The sequence below is a fragment of the Seriola dumerili genome, unplaced genomic scaffold, assembly GCF_002260705.1.
Source record: "Seriola dumerili isolate Sdu_G_001 unplaced genomic scaffold, Sdu_1.0 BDQW01000478.1, whole genome shotgun sequence".
In the NCBI taxonomy this organism is placed as follows: Eukaryota; Metazoa; Chordata; class Actinopteri; order Carangiformes; family Carangidae; genus Seriola; species Seriola dumerili.
In genome coordinates, this window is record NW_019174733.1 from 859,836 (window position 1) to 874,882 (window position 15,047).

The following is a 15,047-nucleotide window of genomic DNA, read 5'->3' on the forward strand; positions in this document are numbered from 1 at the left end:
AACACCATATTATAATAAGGTGTAAAAATTTAAAAAATGTCATAGTATAGTAAGGCATAAAAATGTTGAAAAATGCCAAAGAGCATGCAAACTCCACAAAGAAAGATCCAAAGTCTGGGTTTAAACCCACAACCTTCTCACTGGAAGATGACAACTGTAATCACTGTACTACAGGCCACCCCATACGAACATGTGAGCGTAGTGACATATAAAAATGTCATAGAATAGTAAGGCATAAAACGTCAAAAAACTTTATACTATACTAAGGCCTAAAACATCAAAAAACATCATCATATAGTAAGGCATAAAAACATCAAAAAAATGTCATAGTAATAAGTAATAAAATGTCAAAAAGTCCACACAGAAAGACCTGGATTTTAACCACTGTTTCTTTGAATGTGGTGGAGCTATAAAATAGCATAATATGTAAATACTCAAGTGAAGTACAAGTACCACAGTATCATAGTACTTGCACTGCTGCAGTGTTTCATTTTCATTACTTATGCCTGGAAAAGATGCAGAAAAACGTGTACCTGTTGTCTGAGTCCGAACACTGCTTCTGCATTCTGCCTCTGTGCCTTGGCTTCATCACTCTCTCCTCCCCAAACCAGATGAGTCTCCTCTCCATCGCGGTACACAGAGGGACTGGGACCACCCCTTCCTATCACACCTCTACCCTGTTGGAGGGACAGGTTCATACACTGCCCCTTCATGGTTGCATTTCCAGGTAAAGAGTGTCCACTGTGATTGGACAGGGTGTCTCGGAGCCGGGATGACTCCTCTTCCAAACGGCCTACTTTCTCCCGGAGCAGCTCTGCTTCGCTCTTGCGCCTCTGGAGTTCATTCTCGCAGACTTCCAGCTCCAGAGATCGCGTCCGCATGGCCGTCTGGGCCTCCTGGGATCGAGCCTGGCTGGCTTGCAGTTCAGAACGGGCTTCTCTCAGCTGAGCCTTCAGGACCACAATGTCTCCTGCCTTCTGGCTGAGCTCTGACTGGATCTCCTTCAGCTGCTGCTTCAGGAGGGAGATCTCCCCTGACTTCTGACACACCTGAGGGGACAAGGGAGAGGGAGTTTGAGAGAAAGGTGGAAAGGCTCAAAATAAATTGTCAGATCACAAACTGACATTTTGGATTTGCTTGCTCATTAAAAGTAATCCACAAATCCTTTCAAGCTTATAAATTAAATTTAGGAGGTTCATTTAAAACCTACTAGGTGTCACCTCTGACTTAATACCTTTCTTTTGAGGGCATTTTAAGCTTTTATTAGGGGGAAATGGCATGCAGCAAAGGTCTTCTGCCAGACTCAAATAGGGACGATGCAGCTCACAGTCAGCACCTTAAATCACTGACTCTCACCCACCTCCCACTTTGTTTCTTCCAGGCGTGGCCCAAGCTGGGTTTGCTCCCTCTGGATGGTGGCACATCTCCTTTCCAGTGTCTCTCTGTCCTGCAGCAGAGAGGAGAAGTCCTCCTGCAGCTTCTTTTTTTCTTGCTGTAGTTGAAAGACCTAACAACACATAGAGATGTGTCTTTTCAAACTATTTTACACACTAAGACAGATATGTCGATTCAAAATAAGACATACATGCGCAAAGAGCGAATCCCCAGACTCATCACTAAAGCATGAGACAGCATTAATAATATGGAGAAACTCCTAAACTCCTACAAAATGACTGATTGCAATAAATGAAAACAAACTGCTGCACTATAATAAAAATAAAAAAAATATAACTTCAGAAAATTTTCTAACTCTTCAACTGCTTTCCTGTACGATTTTTCCATTTTCCCCACATAAATCTCTGTAGATGTTTTGAGAGGTTTCTTAGCGTACCTGTAACTGCAACACCTGCTGTGCCCTCTGGGCCTTCTGAGAGGCCTGCTTCATCTTCGTGGCACAGCTCTGCCTCAGCTCCTCCATCTCTCTTTCACAGCGACGCTGCTTCTCCTCATACACCTTTCAGAGCAAAAGACATGGGTGAGTTCCACATCTGTACCGACAGCATATCAAGTTGTTTATTTGGAGGCTTGGTCAGTGTGGTGAGGTGAATGTCTTTACGTCTCACCTGGCAGATAGCAGCTTCATTCTCGTCCAGATTTTCCCTGAGCTGCTGGAGCTCCAGGTCTCGTTCCCTCAGCTTCTCCTCCAGCTCCCTCACCACCGCCTCATAGCCCTCCACCGGTGGTGGCGAATGGCCACAGGACCCGCTGTCTGACAGGGGCTGCCCGCGCCCACTTAGAGACCCAGAGCCTGTGCTCTTGCTGGATGAGGAACGTCCACTGTCTGAGTTAGTGTGACCATGGTTCCCACTTCCACCTGATGTGTTTCGGCCCAGGCCTGTGACAGGCTCCAGCTGACCCCCGGAGCCAGACCCGGAGCTGGAGCCCTCACTGGGGGCCAAACTGTAGCCTGTACTGCTGTGAGTAGGGAGGCTGGAAAGGGAGTTCCTCCCTGAATCTGACATGGAGCAGGATTGGCTGTTCCGAGCATTGCGACCGCCACTGTAGGAGTTACGTTTACCTTCAGAGCCAGAACTGCTGCTCCCTCCGTTACCATTCGTGGCGCTGGCGCTACTAGATCCTCCGAGGGGCAGCAGGAGGTTGAGGCTGGCCTGGCTCTCTGACAGACTGCTGCCCCCTGGTCGTGGTGACAGGTACTGCACAGAGTGACGATTCTTGGGAACGACAGGTTTGAACGCTGTAGGACGGATCAGCACTTTCTCCATGTTCTGAAAGTGAAAAATTATTTTTAAAAAAACAGCATTAGTAATTGATAAGAACTAAGCTGTGCTAATTAGAAACGGCTGAATAAAACTCATTAGAGAAGGGTGAGTGATACGCTGGCAGGTCACCCCTCCAGGCTCAGATTAGTTTAATTTGGTTTAATTGATATTCATGGCCTTCATTAGGCAATTTTCTTAATGAGTTTCCTATCATCTAAGATAGAGGGAGAAAGTGAAAGAGGAGAGGACAGAGAAAATCTGATTAAAGGGCAGAGAAACAAAGAGGAGGGAGGATAGAAGAGGAAGAGACGAGACAAAGATGGAGTGGGTAAAAAACTCCTCAAATGTTCTATAAGCATTTTTCTTAACAGTCTTCCTCATGGCTCAGTAATTACGTCATTGAATGTAAGTGAGCTCTGACATTCATCATGATGTGTCTGCAAGGTGAGTAGCTGTCAAACGATCCATCTGAGCCTGTCAGGCCAGTGATTAAGCTTCCCTCTGGATCGATGGTAATAAATACCCAATTAGGCAGGCGAGGTAATCTGCTGTAAAACACGTCAGCACATGCTGTAGAAACGCTCATGTATGTGTTAATGTTTGATGAGTACAGTGTGTATTACTGGGAGAGCAGAGAAAAAAGTCCTTGCTATGATATTTAATGCCAGTGTGTAATCTCGAGCTGTAATTAAAGAAAACACTTTCCTATAAATATCATCAGGTCAGACGTCATGGTCACTTACACAAGAGCACTTATGCACCCAGTAGGGACACTCAAATACTTTCAGTGAGGTAGTGTTTCTACTTTCTATACCTTTCTATTGCCCCAAATGTATGTTGAGTACAGTCATGGCGGATACAGAAAATTGAGGTTTAAGAGTTTAAAAGATTGGATGACATATATCAACTTTTGATGTGGTTGAAAACTCAGTAAAAAGTTTTTAAGTGGACCTTCAGTTCAGATATTTTGCCAAAGGTCAAGAAATTTTTCCATAACCATAAACACATCTTTAGCATTTTTTTACTCCTTTTTCTTGCTTCGGACAATAACATTGGCCAAACTGATGTATTGGTTGGGCTCTTGGATTTATAAGTGTAAATACATCACAATCTAGTATAGCCAGACCAACACAGGATTTCAGAGGCCAACATATATATAAAAGGTATATGTGTCCAAAGTATTTTTTTAAACATAAACTCCTGACATAAACAGCAATCTTGTTATGGATCCTTTTATTTAAAAAAATATATGACCAGGAAAATCTTGTTATTGCTCTGTTGTGGAAAAACTATGTAACAGAGACACCACATGTTGTTGTTACTTATAAACCAACATATAAACCCATGCCGACATATCTGCTATAAACTAGACTTGGCTAATTTTTTGGTCTAGCTCTACAATCTTCTCCTCTTACCTTCTCTAACTGTCCGGACACTGGGATGAGTTTGGGAGGAGGCCCTCCAATGTTGCCGTTCAGAGTCCTGTTGTCCCTTTGGTCCTCCGAGTCACTGCAGGGGCTTGCAGCCGCCACCACCAGGTTGTCGTTCCAGTCTCCAACCACCACCTCATTGTTCACATACCCAAAGTTCCCATTAGTGCCACCACCTACTGCTCCAGCAGAATTACCAGGCCGAGGCTGCTTTTTGGTGGGCAGCGGTGGAGGCAGAACCTGGGCCTGAGGCTGCGTTTGGTTGCTGATGACCAGCAGCTGCTCTAAGGAGCTCCCGCTGCGGAGGGTGTTATCCTGAAGCCGGAAGCAGCTGGTAGCCGGCGTGGAGCGGCGTGGTTTGGTGGTGAACTCGCTGGCAGCCCGGCAGTGTCTCTCCTGGTACGTCCGGCCCGATATGAGACTGCTGACAGAACCCATGGCTGTCCCGGAGCTACAGGGCCCACAGGGGCCAGAGCAGGGGCTTGAGGGGGAGTGGGATGATAGCGGCCGGCACTGCTGGACTTCGAGGCCTGGATTGGGGTGGTCAGTCACGGTTAAAGGTAGTGCCTGAACCAAAGCCATGGCAGCCCGACGGCGTCAGACACACCACACACCCTGATGAGAGAGAGAGAGAAAATAAGGACTTTATAATAAGATTTTTAATTCATACTCTGGATGCAACAGATATGACTATTACATGTGCTCTGTTGAAGAGTTGTATTCATGCATACAGAGTTTTTCATTCAATATTCAAAAGACATCATAGCCAACTTTAAGGCCATTTAGCCCCCTAAAATTTAATGTAGCCCTCTCAAATAATTTATATTGCCTTTTCTGACTGATTTAAAATTTGACATAGACTCAGGAATCAGAACATACACAAGGCTGGCACCAGCACCCAGCAGGGGCTTCTGCACAGAGCTGCACTGTGGGGACAACAGTGAAAATCCACTACAGCAGCGTGGATAGTTGCTGCACTGCCACACATAAAGATGAAGAGACGATACAATGAAAACTGACACCTACAAGAAAAATGTCTTTAAAATATTTCACCAGAGTGTGGAGTCACCAATGGCTATAATGACTATGAACTATCAGGGTTGTAGATGATCAATTCAGAAGTTTGTCATTGATTTTTCTAAGTAGACAGTAAAAAAAAGTGCAGGATTTATTTCCAGACATAAGAAAAAGACAGTGTTTAAACTCAGAGCTATTACTGACCAGTGGCTGGTATTACTCAGTAAAGTTTATGAATTGAGTTTGCCATGAAGTTGTATTTTTTCCATGTTATTTTTTCCAAATATTTTTTCCAAATATGGGACACAATTTGTCCCATATTTTCATACACTTCATGTCCTCAAAGTGCTGTGAAGTTTAACTGTAAATCAGCATTAGACTACATTTTTCCTGCACCGCCACAGAAGAAGAGACATCACTGATGTGATGACTCACTGTCTTCACTTTCCATCAGTGTGTGACAGTGTGTGAGATTTAGACCTGAAATCGGAGCGAGAAGAGGAACAGTTTGTGCTTTCAGTGCAATCGAGACAGTTATAGTTCAGTCAATCATCATAAGCATCAGGACACAGAAAAGATTGTGCAAGAAAGTGAGTCTATTCTGTTGTTAGACAGATAAACAGCAGTTGCCAGAAGGCGCTCAGGCTGCCAGTGAAAGCCAGTGTCCTTTCACCCATTTTATTGGTTGCTTGTAATAGTCCTAAAAATTCGTTTTTTTCTCTCGAAATTTTACATTTTTAAATCTCATAATATTAGAACTTTTTTCTCATAATACTGCAACCTTTTTTTCTCTAATTAATTAATTTTTTCCCTAATGCTCCATCGAAATATTGATATTCAAAATGTACATATTTTAAAAGAAAACAGACATTGTTCTAAGGGGGGCATCTTCTTAATCCAGTTTATCTCATACCTGTAACTACAGAGTAGAGAGAGAAACCGACCAGGTTCAGACCGCCGACGAGGACGTGGACATGCTCCAGTCCTTCATCAGCAGCCTGGACTATCAAGAGTGGCAGAGCTTCCTGGACAGGATGGTGGATCCAGTGAGTCAGTCTCTGTCTCAGACTTAACTGGCCCAAATATTGGGCAGTTCCTCCTTCCAGCTGTCAGTCAGGAGCATGCTGGGAGGTGTAGTGATGAACCAGGGTCTGCGTGTGCTGGCTGCTGAGAGCCAGGACAATACAGAGACCGAAGGGTCAGAGGTCACGTTTGCTGCTATGAAGGCGTTGGCATCGGCAGGTAAGACTCTGGCCAATGTAAGAGAGGAGGCAGCAGGTCAGGACGTAGACGCTGTCTTGGAAACAACAACTCAGGAAGTGATGTTTGCCGCCGTCGCTGACAGCATGAGCCACCGTCAGGACAAAGAGAGGAAGTCTGCCAGGATCTGGAAAGACCTCGCCACCAAAATAAGCGAGCAACACTCAGAGTGTGCAGAGCGTAAGCCCCGCCCTCAGCAGCTGAAGCCTTATCCATTACGCATGTCCTCAGAGAAGGTCAGCAGCGACCTGTCAGAGTTTCATGGATCCTGCCTTCAGGTACTAAAGGGCCTTCTTGCCAAGGCCTTGTTCTCCCCACGAAGCTTCAGCCTGATGACCGGTCCACACAGATCAAGCCTGCCCACCTTGGATTCTGCTGCCTCTGACATTTTGGACATCATGGTCAATGGTGTAAAGGACATATGCCAGAAGAAGAAGAAATCAAGGAGCGAGTCGACTATACTGCGACAGAGGTGAAGGTCGCTCTGCAGGAGAAACTGCAAGAGTTTCTCACCTGCTACAGAGAAGCCGTGGACGAGGGAGAGAAGGACTACACAGAGAAAGCAAAGACGACTGTGTCCACACTCCCGAGAGAAAGGTCAGTATGACGACATCATCAGTCGGTATGCTCAGCTAATGTCCGACCAGGTGATGAGCATTCTCAGCAGGTTGCTGGAGAGGGACGATGGTGCTACACCACAGAAGAAGAAGAAGAGGAAGAACATAGTGGAAGAACACGGGGCCACTGTGGGGTCTGAGGATGCTAAGGAAGAGGAGGAAGGAGTGGACGCCTCCGAGCTGAGGAGGAGGAGGAGGCTGGTTAACTTCTTCCATGGTCAGAATCTTCCAGACAGGATCATGGAGGCTTTCTCCGTGAACGAGGGAACTTAAGTTAAGAACCTTAAGTTACTTTTATTTTTTATCTTTAGTTCATTTTATACCTTTATGCCCCTGTGCACATCCACACAACTACAGTGGGATAGGTGCTGGATACCGAACAAAAATAAATAAATGCAATAGATGGAGCACTAAATGTAGCTAAGGAAGACCTCTAATAAAATGTAGTAACATGTCTACCAAAAATAAAGGCAGCTGTGATTCCAGGCTGCAGGTCCTCCTTGTATTGCAGTTAGTAAATGTTAGCATGTAAACACACTTAACTGCGCCTAAGCACAAACCGTTAATGATGGAATTCAGCCGTCATTCATTTTATAATTTACAGCTGTGCTTTTCTGACTGTAGATACTTTAACTTAAGTATGAAATATTAATTACCACGCTTCTAGCTGACTGTTTCTAATGTGATTTGTGCTTAACATCTCATCCATTGGTGAAAAACATTATGTGGTAAATAGATTTACAGTCGGTTATGCATTACAGAGCTAATCATCTTATCATAAATTGTATTGCTGTAATTATGTTGAAATCATTAAATAAATAATCTTTACTATTTGCAATATTAAAATGTGATATTTACTTTACGTACAAACTTACAACAATTAAAAGAAATCCTCTTTGCAACAGTGAAGCCGAATTATTTATTGATTTTTCAGCCTGTTCTCACTCACAAAACTCATTAACCGCAGCCACTTTACAGCTGTTTATTTGACATATTTCTCCTGGGGGAGCAGGTTTCCAGACCCCCCCCGCCAGTGAAGGCTCATCACTCATTAAATACACTCTATATCTCTGGTGAAGCCATTGCTAATTGTCAATGACATTAACGAGGCAGGAGGAGAAAAAAGAGAACAGATTTAGTAGAAACTGAGGACGATACAGACAGGGGGAGAGAAAATGAGTCACGGTCATCACCGTCTGCAGCTGCTCTGTGATTTTCCTGAATGTCCTCATGTGAACCCAGTGAGCAGGCATCTGTGTATCACATCTAAAAGCGTTTGAAATCTAGTCACTTTGCTGTCTCATGATCACAATGCTCACACGCCTATCAACACAATCTTTGAAGAAATGAATAATAGCCTCACTTGGTTGCTGCACTATTTTTAGTGTAAGAAACATGGATACATATTACTAACACAATAAGTGGCAGCAGATTAAGCCTTCCATTTGCAGATAGTATTATCAGTGTTAGTTGCCTGCGAGGACAGAAAGAGAGGGGACACATATCCTGATCCTGTCGTGCCAAGCTCAAATCTGTCTGGCCAAGTGGAATAATCCACGCCAGCTATGGCTGCACACAGTCTGCCAGGACTAACACAATCATACAAACTGACACTCATAGACACACACACACACACACACACACACACACACACACACACACACACACACACACACACACACACACACACACACAGTGCATGTATGTGAACATCCATACACACACAATGGATGCATCAAGGGGCACATCAATCATGAAAGTCCCAAATGAAGTCTCTAGTCTCAGAAATAAATGCCAAAAAAGACAGGGGGTTTTGTTTTGTTTACTGAAACACAACTTAATCAAAGGATTAGATCAGACAGAGTTTTGTTGCCAGATTCCTCGGAAATGTCTAACACGCATGTCTACACAGGAGGTGCAGCATGAGCAGCACGTCAGCAGGGCAGCAGCAGTGCTCTGTGTGTGTCTACACAGGAGGTGTTCAGGCACAGTATTGATTTATAGGTCGCTCACGTTTTAGCAGCACCAAGACACAATCACTGTAGTAAAATGGAAGAAAATAGACGTAAACACACACTTGGATCCACATTTACCAGCATTTAGCGCGAGGGACATGTGAGTAATCGAGCTGTCTACAAAAATTGTCGGCACAATGACGCCTTAACAGAAGCTTCAAATGATGAAATGATGGAAAAGCTGCTTTTACAGTGTAAAGTGGACATTTCAGATTGTTAGTTTCATGAGGCTGGTAGCTGCAGCCCCACCCAACTCCAAATTGTGGCATTGGAGAGCGGTGGCAGGAGGGGCTTTTCAGACACCTTTCAAAGCTCCAACCAGCACTTTGTTTGAAGCATACTGATGCCTTTAGTTGTACTTCTTCAAAACAGGCATTCTGACAGCTACGCCCATTATAGGTAGTGATAAGCTGAATGTGAGAAAGTAAGGCTTTTGGATTTTGCCTTCTCTCTCGATGTAGAAATTGAAAAATGCAAAAACCAAAAAGAAGCAGTGGAGTGTTGAGGCTTACGAGGTGAGGAGGGCAGCAAAGATGTAGATGGTCCTATCATAAAGCCCTACATGGGGCACTGAGGGGTTGGTATGTACAGTAAATATAGGGTTGGTCTCATTATTTGATCCGTCAGCAGGGTGGTTAAGTTCCTACCAGTTGACTCCATATTGACTAAACTGTGAGCTTGTCTGTAAGGACTTGTCAGGGAGTGAAGGGAGTTAAAGAAAGGAGACAGACTTGATGAGTACACATGAGTCAAGGAGATAAAGATATGTGCAGTATGTGATCACTTCCCATGCCAAAATAATTACGCCTCACAACCTCATTTCACCTTTTTATCCAGCCATCCCCACCTCTTCTTCACTCCCAGCCCTGACAAGGACCTCTCAGGCAGGCATAATAGAATTAACAACCCTCTGAGACCGTCAACCGTGACCCCCACAGCCCTAACCCTGTGACCCCCTGATGAGTGGAGGGGAGCTGGTTTGATTCTCTCCTCCCACCCTTATGACCTCCAAGGGTCTGGTTTTGTTCTGGCTACTCGGGCAACAAATCTCAAAAGCTAATTTCGCCCTCTGATGTTGTTCACTGGTTATTTCTTAAAAGTTATTGAAGCCCTCCTCCTCTCCTTGGCTGCATTCCTCTGACAACGTGAAAATACCTTTACCATCTCTCCATCCGCCCTCATTGCTTCCTCCACCTTCCTCATTACACGCATCCTCTTTTGCTGTCAGCTGCACAAGACAGGCAGAGAGAAACCAGTCATCGTCACTAAAAATAGAAAACATCTCAAGTGCCTGAAATCACTCTGATAGTCTTTCATGAGGCGTTTCTCTCAGCAAGGTATTTGAGTCAATGTTCAAAAATAAACTGCTGTAGTGTTGCAGCCAGCTATTATGGGGTCAAACCAGGGGCACTTTACAACACATCCTGACACTATAAAACTATTAAATGATGCTGAATGGCTTAAAGGCAGCCTCTCACTAGCTCTGAGAGGTACTGGAAATAAACCAAGTGGTTGTGTTCACCCTCCACATGGCACCAACTGGCCGAGGATGAGTAAGAGCAGGACTGACAGAAGAAAGAAGTTCCCAGGTATCTCTCTAACAAGATCCAGAAGTGGGGTCTGTGATGGGGAAATAATCCCGTTATGATAAGTCTGTTAATAACGCCAGTATTACCCAGGAGAGGAAGCCCATTATTCCGCAGCAGCAGATCGCCCCTTGCAATCACACGCAACCTCCAAGCTGTTCCGGAGACTCTGCTGGGCTCAGGACGGAGTTAGGAAAGCAACAAGAAGAAAGAAGAAAAAGACGGGGGTTTAGGGGCGCGGACACAAAGGCAGGGTGGGTGGGGTTGATGGTCGGGGGTTTAGGGGAATTCCAATACCAGGTAGTCCAAAGAGAGGCTCCAAAGAGGCCTGAGCTCCTGGGAAAACTAGGCAACTATAATCCTATTTGGTCATTATTTGGAGAGCACACAGACACCGGGGTCTGAGCACCTTAAGATCTCAAAATCAAATGTGAAGGGAGACATTGTTAAACCATCTCCTCTACTGCTGAGTACCGAACATGCCTCTGATGACGGCCTGAGTGAATTTTCTTTTCCCTTGTTTCTGATCTCGCTTTCATATATGTGCCTCTTTCAGATATTATGACGATAAAGGAAAAAGAGGAGAGAAATGACAGCTGAAATCTGCACTGTGGCCTTTTGACCATGGCTGCATTTGCAGGAGTTTCAGTTGCTGTGTGCTACAACTGTGAAAACAAACCAAGCAGAAGGGTCCTCAGTCTTGTAAAACCAAGGTGGTTATGGGTGCATGTTGTCACCCCTTGCAGCAGCAAGAGATCTACAGTAAGAGCCAACGAAGACACAAGCAACCCAACAAATCAAACTGATCTGCATTCTCAATATCAGGATAGTAAGTGTAACCACTGCCCATATATCTGTTACAAAACATAATGAATAAAAGAAGGGCTGAAACTAATGCTTATTTTCATTATTGTGTAATCTACTGAACCAACAATACAATGACATGAAGGAGAGAAAAACTGAATTGGAGAGGCTGGAACGAGAAAATGGTTGGCATCTGTTGACTTAAACCTGTACCTGTAGCCACATTATCATTCATGTGATAATCTGTGTCTTTAGCTGCTCAATGCTCCATTATGTTCACCAGCTACTCGCTAACTGTGTCTGTCTCTTGTTTGGATATTAGCAGGTTGTGTTCAGTCAGATTTTAGAGTTTTTTCGTTGAAGACAACTGACAGCTGGTGGTGACACTGAATCAAGTTGTGGGGAATCAACCAGTGACCCCTTCCATATTAAAAGTCATTTGATTCTAATTAGAGAAGCTTTACCGAATGGTAAAGGTGACATCTTCCTGATGAGCTGGCATGTTTTTAGGGTTTTTCACCTCCTTCCTCCACTCCACCCATTTCCTCTCTTCCTTGCGTCCTGTGCTGGATTATTGCTCCACTGCTCTCCTGTCACTCTTTCCTCTTCCATCCCCCCTCCTGCTCACTGGTCTATGCAGCTAGATTTTCATCTTCCCCCTTCTTTAATAGCAACACCGCAGCGTGACTAACCGAATGCAAAGCCAGTGTGAAGATGAGAGCAACAGGTGGAAAGTATAAAATCATCCGATCACAGCAGGTGCTGTATGGATGAGGACAAAAATATCAGTAAGGGAGTGATAATCAGAACCATTCATTAAAAAATGTCTTTGTATAATGTTTATTCTTCTTGGATGAGTGCTCACTGCACAATGGAGTTACGCTGGTCACGAAAACAGTAGTCATTTTAAGTTTCCAAAATAAAGCACTTTGATATATAGAGCCTGGGTGGCCTTGATTAATCCTGAGACCAGTGATCCTAGTGGCTGGAGAGAGTGAGAAAGACAGACAGAAAGAGTGAGGCAGAGAGAAAATCAACAGGCTAGGTGAGTCACAATAATCCTCGCTGGCTGCTAACAAAAGAAAATCCACAAGTACGGGCAAGGCAGAAACACACTGACACACACAATACCTCAGCGAGGCAATAAGTCCGCACCTAATCTACTCTCCCATTTATTTGTCACGCATCTACTCACTGAAACTCCACAATTAAACTTCAAACGGGCAAGAAAATGGTATTGTAATGAAGTCAGCCGACCCCACTGTAAAATGAGAGAAGTCTTTTAATGTTTTGCCAGAAGACCTGAGGTTATATTATGCCTCCATTCCAACACAATGACTGTCTGTCTGAGTGGCCACTCACTGTCACCTACCCCCACATGGCTTGCTTTTAAAGTCCTACAGTGTGTGTGTGTGTGTGTGTGTGTGCGTGTGTGTGTGTGTGTGTGTGTGTGTGTTTGAGATTGCTGAACTGAGTGCATACAAACCTACTCAGTCCTCATTAACCCTTCGCCTCAGTGCCAAATCTTGTTTCACTCAAACCAGAGAGACATTGCCCTCTTTGGCAAAGTAACATGGTTGACATTGTATCTTTACAAAAGTTGTGAGTTCGAGCGTCCAGACTGCTGCGGGGCTCTGACTTTATTAAGCCAGGTTTTTCTCTGGTGAAACAAAGGAAGAAATAAGGTTTCTGAAAAGTGAGTCTGTGCATGAGTAATTGGCAACAGGTCCTCCCCTAGTCCAGCTTTTTTTCCCTTCCTCTTCTTTTACAACCAACTTGTTGGTGTTGCAGACTTTAGCTTCTAGCTCTGTTTGGAGGCGTTGCCATGGCAGCAGAGGCCATGCACAAGGCGAAATGAGATAGGCAGGAATAGTGGGAAAGGGAGGGAAGGAAGGAAGAAAGAGAAAGAGTGAGTGAATAGGTGAATGAGGGAGTGAGTCTCATGTGTGCGTGTCTGACAGTCTGACAGCGGGCAGGTTGGCTCTTTAGCATCTCAAAGCATCTGGCCTCAATTCGGACCTAAGAGGCTGCCGGAGAGTGGGGTGACTGAAGCCTAGATTCTCTCTCTCTCTTTCTACTGCACACACATATAACTGCAGAGAAACTCACAAAGTCCCAGTGGGGGTTGACAGAGAGAGCAGCCAGCTATCTATTGAAATGGGAAGCAGTAGATGTCAATGACATGAAAGTAGCGACACAGCCTTGTGAAAACACTATAGTCATTTGGGGACACATTTGGGGACACAAACTGCCAGTCACATGCTTACTTATGGGTCCGGTTTGAAATGAGTTGTGCGCCGCCCTATTAGTTTCTCTACAAGAGCATTAGTTCACTAAAACAACTGAGGTAGCATACATATTTTGTCAAGGTAAAATCTTTGCCCATGTCAAGCTTAGCCATGCTGTAAGAACCAAATTACTGTATCCATCAAAAGTAAAGCTGTCACCTCAATGTTCCTATTGCGTTTTAACAGCACAAAGGCTGGGAATCATTCTGCAGTTTTTGACACCAGAGCAGAGTGTCAGTACCAATACCAAAATAACACTTTATTTCAGTACCTTTTTAACATGTTTTTCATTAAACAAAAAAAGCTACAATTCTCAAATATTAAAGGAACAGTTGGGAAATGCACTTACTTGTTTTCTTGGATAGATTAGATAAAAAGATTGATACCACTCTTATGTCTGTGTGCTAAATTTGAAGCTACAGCCAGCAGCTGGTTAACTTAGTTTATCTTAAAGATTGACCACCTCTACAGCTCACTAATTAAATTAAATCTGTACAAAAACCAAAGTGTGAAAATGACAAATTGTAGATACAAGCAGCTGTGCAAGAACCTTTCCTAATTAAAAACACCTAAAATTGATAAACTTGAGTTAAAGCAGGAGCTATCTGATCAAAGAATATGAAAATGTTTTATTGGGATACTAGGTGCTATGGACACATTTCAGTCTGTGCCAGAACGTATTAAGATGCTGTACCCAGCCTTTAATAGCAGTCGAGCTGAAGTTGGTTTACAGTCAGCTGGCACTGGAGGAAACTGAGGCAACAGTATGTGAAAAAGGAAAAGATGGCTGACATTCCTGGTCCCCTCCAAAAAGTTGGATTTTCCAGGAGGTTTTCCAGCCACTGACAGTTATCCAGTGGCGGTCAGTGGTCAGACCCGCAGACACTGGAAATACCAAGAATGCCAGTGGTAGAGACACAGGGATTAGTCTGGCCAGTGGACTACTGTTTGCCAGGATCAATGACCATGGACTTAATACAATAACCGGGGGCAGCTACAATTTCTTATCAGTGCAGGAGCAGGTCAGTTTCTCTTAGCATGGTGTTTATTGGAGTATATTTTAGAAAATCCTGATGGTCAGGCTGTTCTGACTTCTCATTGTCCCAACAGTGGAGAGAAGAGTAAAGTTTTCCCTCCTAAAGTTGCCTTCCTTCCCCCCCTGCTGCTTTGGCTGTATGAACAGTGGAGAGCCATTGTTTCAGTGTAACAGAGGGCAGAGAGCAGAGAGAAAGAGCCTGTTATCTCACACTGAAAGCAACCACACTTTGACTGACAACGTGACCCATAATGTGAGGGAGATTGAGGCGGTG

The 15,047-nt window shown here is 44.2% G+C and overlaps 1 protein-coding gene across 1 annotated transcript in view; it reads right to left on the reverse strand.

Moving 5' to 3' along the window:
* LOC111235255 (leucine zipper putative tumor suppressor 2 homolog) overlaps positions 1-15,047 on the reverse strand; it is a 35,505-nt gene that overhangs the window by 17,247 nt on the left and 3,211 nt on the right. Inside the window, exons 2-6 of the mRNA XM_022763655.1 lie at positions 4,136-4,765; positions 2,064-2,726; positions 1,832-1,954; positions 1,361-1,507; positions 534-1,049 (exon numbers count right to left, since the gene is read on the reverse strand). Coding sequence (XP_022619376.1) covers positions 534-1,049; positions 1,361-1,507; positions 1,832-1,954; positions 2,064-2,726; positions 4,136-4,732 — 2,046 coding nt within the window. The 5' untranslated portion in view covers positions 4,733-4,765. The remainder of the gene's footprint in view (positions 1-533; positions 1,050-1,360; positions 1,508-1,831; positions 1,955-2,063; positions 2,727-4,135; positions 4,766-15,047) is intronic.